Here is a 7,765-nt window from a genome sequence, read left to right on the forward strand (position 1 = left end):
AATTTCCTTTGTCCTTTCTTCTCTGAGTCTGGGAGGTTTTTGGAGAATCATGGCCTCCAGTTCTCCCTTCCAAGGTGTCCATGAGGATCCTGTGTTAGAGATAGACCTTTGTGGGACCCATTAATGCTTTGAGACACTTTGGGGTTTTTTTCTGGCATTATTTTTTTTTTAGCATTATTTTCTTGGCATTTATTCTGACTTGGACTCCTAGAAAGGTTTGTGCAATGTCCTGTCAGGCTCTGAGGTTCAAGGGCGCAGCACCAAATGCACCACGGAGCTCATTGTGATCAAGGAACTCCTGACAAACCATGGCTCTGCCTTGATTTCCCTCTGGCCTGGTGCAGTTCATCAGGAAGGTTTTCAAATCCACTTAGGGAGAAATATTTCAAAGAGCTTCTAAGAAATATCCATTCCTATTTTGAATGAATGGTTTTTAATACTGCTCTGTTTAGAGCAGAGTTGACTGCAGCACTCTGTGACTGATATTGATCCAGGGTCTCTCCTCAGGAGGTCTGGCCTGCTCAGAGGAGCTGTGACTTGAGGTCGGACCCAGTGTGGACAACCTTGCTCCATATTCCCCAACTCCATCCTGTCTGTCCTCCCTCATCTGGGACCTGCTTTGCTTGCAGAACTGGCTGCACTCAGACAGAGACAGGATTTTCCTTTACCTTTTTTAGAAGAATCTAGAATTCCTAACTTTCCAGATATAAAAACAGAGTCACTCCTCAGGTGTGTGCCAGCCCAAGGTGCCACCAAGGAGGTTCCCCTTCCCCAAGGCAGAACCCTGGAAAGAATGTTTGAGACCTTTGAACTCCTTGGTTCCAGGAGGTTCATTGGTGTCACCATGGTCTCTCTCCTTGGTTCCATGAGGTTCATTGGTGTCACCATGGTCTCTCTCCTTGGTTCCAGGAGCCATCACAATGTCACAACGGCCCCCTGGTTCCAGGAGGTTCCTGCAGCAGGACTTCCCCTGTGGCACAGCACAGCTCATCTGTTCTGTCCATCAGCTGGGCCATCACTCAGGGCATCTTCCCCCTCTCAGCAATTGCTGAGATAACCCAGGCTGGACATCTGTCCTGTGCTGAGTTATCTCTGGTGCCAGGGAGGTGGAATTCCCAGCTGCCCATGAACATCCTGCCTTGAGAGCAGAATGAAGGGAGGGAGATAAGCCTTGAATTTCTGAGTGACACACACTTCACTTTAAAAACTATTAAATATGAACAAAATTTTCACTATACAAAACTCTTGAGCATAGTCCCTGGAAACAGGTAGGGCTTCACTCCCAAGTCTGGATGAATCTTTGTGGTTCCTTTTCTGGAAGCTGAGTGAAAGGGCTCCATGTGCACTCCCTCATCAGTTCAGTGGTAAGTTACATTGACTCCTGATCTCTGCTATTTCTTCACTGGCTGTAATATAGGTAACTTTATTGTGCACTGGGTTTGTATCTAACTGAACTTCTTTTGTTTATCCTGGGCAGTAAGTAGTCCTTTTAAAGTCTCTTGTCTGTTAATAAATTTCCATTCTCCAGAACTTGTGAGCAAGAGGAATTTGGGGATCAGGTATCCTGAAACAGAGCTACTGCCAAAAATGTGAGCATGAGCCAGGACTTGTCTAAGCTTTCACTCAAATCAAAATAGATTTCATTTCAAAATAAAAAGAGAGAAGATAATTTTTCATATTTTTTATTTTCATATTTATAAACTGATATCAGCAATCTCCAGTTGATATTGATCTCCAGCACCTCCTCATGCACTCTGAACAGATATGAACATCCAGACCCTTTATGGCTGACAATCAATCACACTCTGTCCCTACCCCCACCCCACCATTTCCCTCATCCAAGCCCTGGCACTCAGAGCAGCCCAGTGCAAATCTGAGCTTCCTCCAGTCCAGGCTGTGCCTGCAGCTTTCAGCTCCTTGGCACCAAGTCCCAGCTGCTTTCCTTGGAGAAGGAGCTGCCCCAGACACAGAGGGATGTTCATTTGGGGTCAGCAAACAGAAGCCAAGGCAGACCCAGCTCCATGGCAAACACAAGTGCAGCCCAAGGAGTGCTGGGCAATGGAGCCACATGCAGGGGTGTCCCCAGGGCTCAGGACTGGGGCCAGGGCAGTTCAAGGTGTTCCTTGCTGATGTGGACCAGGCCATGGAGGGCACCCTGAGTCAGTGTCCAGGGGAGCCCAAGCTGGCTGGGAGTGTGGCTGTGCTGCAGGGCAGCAAGCTCTGCACAGGGATCTGGCCAGGCTGGAGCCATGGGCCCAGGACAATTGGATGAGCTTCAGCAAGGCCAAGGGCCGGCTCCTGCCCTGGGCTCACAACCACCCCAAATCCCTGGCCGTGCCCTGCCCCTGATCCCCACAGCCTGTCCTGTTTCCTTCATCCCTGCATTGCCAGGGACTTTGTGGGACAAGGGAGCTCTGCTGTGCCTATGGAGGGAGGTGCAAGAGCCACCAGTGCAGTGGGCACCAGAGCTCATCAGGTTTGTGTCCTTTGGGGGTCAGGAACTGCTGAGACTCAGAGGCACAGAGGCAATGGGAAGGCCACAGAACCATGTGGTCTAGTGAAGAGACATCCTTAGACACGGCCATTTAAACAGGAGTGGTGGAAACACTCAAATGAAGAGGGATATGAAATAATAGACAGTACAGTGTAACACAGGTAGAGGGAAAGAGCAGGATTTCTGTTCTTGCCATCAGTACACATCCAGGAAATTTCTCTTCTCTCCTGGTGGGAAAATTCTCACATTTCTTCAAGTACTCAAATACACCTCCTAATGACATGTGCTCACGCACCTCGCAAGATGCAGGTCCCCAACATCCCCAGAGGGTTCCTGTCCCATAAACATCTGCTCTGGCCCATTCCAAAATTGGGATTAGCATGGAAAATATTTTGTCGAGTCTGCAGAAACTGGGTCAGACCAAGTGGTTCAAGGCTGGATTTGGTCTGAATCTGGAAATCCCAAAAGACAGAGACAGAGCATCATTTCAGAACCTGTCTGAGCCCATGAGAACAAGAGTTTTCCACATGTCCTGTCAGATCTCCCCTCTGTCCCCCTTTCCACCCATTGTCTTTTGTCTCCCCCCAGAGCCCCCCGGTGAAGATCCTGACTCTGTGTTCTCCATCAGCTCCTGGCTGGCACTGCCAGGCTGGGATGAGGAGCCCCTCAGCCTTCCCTGCTCCGGGCTGGACAAGCCCAGCTCCCTCAGCCTCTGCTCACAGCCAAAGGGCTCCAGCCCCACCTTGGAGGCCCTTCCCTCACCCTGCTCCAGCTGCCAGACATCTTTCCTGCCCTGGGCAACCCAAACCAGGCCCCAGTGCCCTGGATAATCCACGTCCTTGATGTCCTGGTCCCACAGCCCTGGGTGCTCCTGCCCTGCCTCGCTGCCAGGGCACACGGCTGCCTCCTGCCCAGCTCCTGCCCACCAGGAGTTTTCTGACAGGGCCTGGTGGATACAGGGAGGGCTCTGGATGTTGTCTACTTGAACTTTAGCCTTGGACACCCCATCCCACAGCATTCCCTGGAAAAGCTGAAGCCTGTGGCTTGGAGCGGTTCACCCGTACCTGGGCTAAGAACTGGATGGACATCGGGGCCCAGAGAGTGGTGGGGAATGGTGCCACATGCAGCGTGTGTGCAGTGGTGTCCTGCAGGAATCAGTGTGGGCCCAGTCCTGTTTAACATCTTTATTGATGATGTGGAGAAGGGAGCACAGTGCACCATCAGCAAATGTGCAGATGGCACCAAGCTGGGTGTGAGTGTGGATGTGCTGGAGGGTAGGAGAGCTCTGCAGAGGGACCTGGACAGGCTGGATCCAGGGCCCAAATCCAACAGGGTGAGGTTTAACAAGACCAAGAGCTGGGTCCTGCACCTTGACCACAACAACCCCTGCAGTGCTCCAGGCTGGGGACAGAGTGGCTGGAGAGGGGCCAGGCAGAAAGGGACCTGGGGGCAGTGATGGACAGCAGGGTGGACATGAGCCAGCAGTGTGCCCAGGTGGGCAATGGCACCTGGCCTGTGTTATAAGTGAGTTACAGGAATTGATAGAATTAAATTTGATTAGATTTAGTATAATTTATTTAATAAGTGATAATAAGTAAAATAGTGTTGGGTGGTTGGGGACTTTTGTTTTATTAATGGTTCATGATTTTTTATTTGATAGTTTTGATTTATATATTTTTAATTTTTTGTGTTTTGTATCTTTTTTGTTGTGTTTTGTGAATGTGTGGTGTGTTGTTATGGTTTTTTTTGTTTTCTAGTCGTTGTGTGGATGAAGGTTTTTTATTTTTTTGGTGTTTTGATGTATATTTATATATTTGTTATATAATATTTAGGATTTTTTATTTTTTGTTTATTTTATTGGATGGTTGTAGTTAGATTTCATGTTTGTAGTTAGGTTTTATATTTGTATTTAAATTTTGGGAAATATACATTTTGGGTTTTTTTGTTGTTGTGAATTAGGTTTGGTGAATAAATATTGATTGCATTTTGTTTTATTATTTTTTATTTTGTTTATTGAACTGTTGTAATTTTTGATGCTTTAGAATTCGAGTTTTAGTTAAGATTGGGGGTTTTTTTTTGGTTTATATCTAGTTTGGATGAGTATTAAATGGGTAGTTTTTAGGTGGATTTTTATAATAGTAATTATTTTGTTAAGAATATAAGGTTTAAATGATAATTTAAAATTAGTAATATTATTAGTTTGGTAAGAGATGATAAGAGGGTGGGGTATGGTTATGGGGAATGGTTAAACTATGATTTATATTAATTTTGTTGGGGGGTTTTTTGTGCTTTTTTTAAAAATTTTTTTGTAGATTTGTTATGGTATTTTGTGTAATTTTAGTATGACTTGTATATATATAGTATTTTTTTAAGAGTAGTGTAAAGTTTTTTTTGTTGTTGTAAAAATATTAATGGATGAGGAATGGTGTGGCCTTCAGGAGCTGAGCTGCTGTGCCACCCCTGACCTGCCCCCACCTCTGCACACAGATATTGCTGCTGCAGCTCTAGAGAAGGGAGCAGAAGGAAGCTTCAAAGAAATGAGATCCCCAATAAAAAAAAAAAAAATGGGAGATCCTTTAGTTCATTTAAAGCTACAGAGAACAGAGCCCCTCATGGACAGAGTCCGGGGCCACAGAAAAGGTGGAGAGACAAAAAAATATCACAAATATAGACGTGATTTTGTGCACAAATTATTAGACTAAAACAAAGGTAAAAACTTTTGGCAAGAAAGAAAAAAAAAAAGAATTCTCAAAAATGACTCATATTACAAGTGACTAGGAGAAAATGGCAACTCACAGAAATTGGCAAAGTTCACTGTTTGTGAAACCTTCCAGTCATCAGTGTCCACAGTGCAGCCTTGAGCTCCTGGTTCCTCAGGCTGTAGATGAGGGGGTTCAGGGCTGGAGGCACCACTGAGTACAGAACTGACAGGGACAGATCCAGGGATGGGGAGGAGATGGAGGGGGGCTTCAGGTAGGCAAAAAAGGCAGTGCTGAGGAACAGAGAGACCACGGCCAGGTGAGGGAGGCAGGTGGAAAAGGCTTTGTGCCTTCCCTGCTCAGAGGGGATCCTCAGCACAGCCCTGAAGATCTGCACATAGGAGAAAACAATGAACACAAAACAGCCAAATACCAAACAGACACTAACAGCAATGAGCCCAAGTTCCCTGAGGTAGGAGTGTGAGCAGGAGAGTTTGAGGATCTGGGGCACCTCACAGAAGAACTGGCCCAGGGCATTGCCATGGCACAGGGGCAGGGAAAATGTATTGGCTGTGTGCAGCAGGGAATAGAGAAAGGCACTGGCCCAGGCAGCTGCTGCCATGTGGGCACAAGTTCTGCTGCCCAGGAGGGTCCCGTAGTGCAGGGGTTTGCAGATGGACACGTAGCGGTCGTAGCTCATGATGGTCAGAAGGTAAATCTCTGCTGACATGAAGAATGAAAAGAAGAACACCTGAGCAGCACATGCAGAGTAGGAGATGTTGTTGGTGTGCCAGAGGGAATTGTGCATGGCTTTGGGGACAGTGGTGCAGATGGAGCCCAGGTCAGTGAGGGCCAGGTTGAGCAGGAAGAAGAACATGGGGGTGTGCAGGTGGTGGCCGCAGGCTACGGCGCTGATGATGAGGCCGTTGGCCAGGAGGGCAGCCAGGGAGATGCCCAGGAAGAGGCAGAAGTGCAGGAGCTGCAGCTGCCGCGTGTCTGCCAATGCCAGCAGGAGGAAGTGCCTGATGGAGCTGCTGTTGGACATTTTTGGTGTCTTGGCATGGGGACCTGTAAAATAAAAAGAAATCATGGAATAGTTCAATTTTGGGAGGACTTGAAATATCCCAGCCCAGCTTGGTGTCACTTTCCCCCCACTGCCTGCCCAGGGCTCTGCTGCCTGGAGCTCTCCCTGCCAGCTGCTGCTTCCCTGTGCCCAGGGCTGGGCCCTGCCAGTGCTGCCAGAGCCCAGCCCAGCCCTGGGGGCTCAGCTCTGCCCTGCAGACCCCTCCCAGCACAGGGCACTGCCAGGGCCAGCTCTGCCTCTGCAGGCTCTGATGGCAAAGTCAGAGCAACCCTGAGGAGGTTGGAAAAGCAACACTGATGGTGCCTGTAAGGGACCCTGTGCTGATTTCTTTCTTTGCCTGGTTTATTCAGACCTGAGAGAAACTGTTTTTATTGTTCTCAACCTGAATAGACATATGAATATCAAGGTTCAATTTTTCCATCTATGTGACCCTGAGCAGTAGATTATAAAATCAGGATTTTCCCTTTTATGCAGCCCCTGACTTGCTGTGCTCCCTTTATAATCTATTTGGAAATGTTCTGTAGTTAAATGTTGTGCTGGGAGCAGTCCTGATCAATGCACCATCCTCACTGCACAAGGAGAACACTTCCAAGTCTCACCAGCTGTCTCCCTCCACCCAGACCTTGTCCCCCAGTGCTGGCAGCAGCTCCCAGGGCTGGCTGAGAGCTGTCCCTGGCAGGCAGCAGAGTCCCTGCCCAGCACAGCACCCTGGGCTGCAGGACCCTGCTCTGCAGGACAGCGCTGGGCACCCCTGGCTGCTCTACAGGAGAGAGAATCAGAGAATGTACTCACAGAGTCTGCAGGCATTGGGATGTTCCAGCTTTAGGAGATCCCTGCAGGAGCTGCAGCTGCATTGTCCTGCAGCCAGAGGCTTCCTGTGTCCAGGGCTGGGAGTGATTCTGCCCCAGGCACCTGTGAGCATCTTCCCAGCCCTGACTGATTGAAGCTCTCTGTGCCTCTGTGCTGTGCCCAGGGTGGCTGCAGGCAGTGCCCTCAGCCCTGCTGGGCTGGGAGAAGAGCTCCTCCTCAGCAGAAATGTCTTTTTGAAGATCTTCTTGTTTGCCAGGATCTCCCTCTGTGCCATGAGACACAGCACAGGGAGGTTAATTACCCTATTAGAGGTTTGTTGTTGTTTAATTAAGACTCAGTCCCAGAGAAAATGTTTTCAAAAAAATACATCCCAAGCACTCAAAGTGAGATTTAAAGTTGGAAGTTTTTTTTAACTTTTAATGGATTCCACTGAGGAATATGACTGTGAAAGTTTCCCCAGTTTCCAGTTAGAGCAGAACACTGGAGGCAGTGATGACAGGTGGGGACAAACAAGGGAAAGGTGTCTGTGATGCTGATCAAACCTGGATGTGTCTCAGCAATGCCAAGGGCCAAGGGCTGAGCCCCAGCCCCTGGCAAGGCAGATCCTGTCCCTCCCTCCTTGCTCAGGGCTCTTCCCGGGGCACTGGGCTCTGGGGATGTGCAATGCCAAGGGCAGCA

The 7,765-nt window shown here is 48.6% G+C and overlaps 1 protein-coding gene across 1 annotated transcript; it reads right to left on the bottom strand.

Moving 5' to 3' along the window:
- Positions 1-3,639: 3,639 nt before the first annotated feature.
- On the bottom strand, positions 3,640-6,238 carry LOC134057361 (olfactory receptor 14A16-like). Its single transcript, XM_062514350.1, has one exon. It carries the CDS (start codon positions 6,236-6,238, stop codon positions 5,306-5,308), a length of 933 nt encoding a protein of 310 aa, XP_062370334.1. The 3' UTR covers positions 3,640-5,305.
- Positions 6,239-7,765: the final 1,527 nt, after the last annotated feature.

This window comes from Cinclus cinclus, unplaced genomic scaffold (assembly GCF_963662255.1).
Source record: "Cinclus cinclus unplaced genomic scaffold, bCinCin1.1 SCAFFOLD_32, whole genome shotgun sequence".
Taxonomy (NCBI): Eukaryota; Metazoa; Chordata; class Aves; order Passeriformes; family Cinclidae; genus Cinclus; species Cinclus cinclus.

What these genes read in the sequence shown, in the direction of transcription:
- LOC134057361 (XM_062514350.1), bottom strand. Translation starts at nt 6,238, where the DNA reads ATGTCCAACAGCAGCTCCATCAGGCACTTCCTCCTGCTGGCATTGGCA.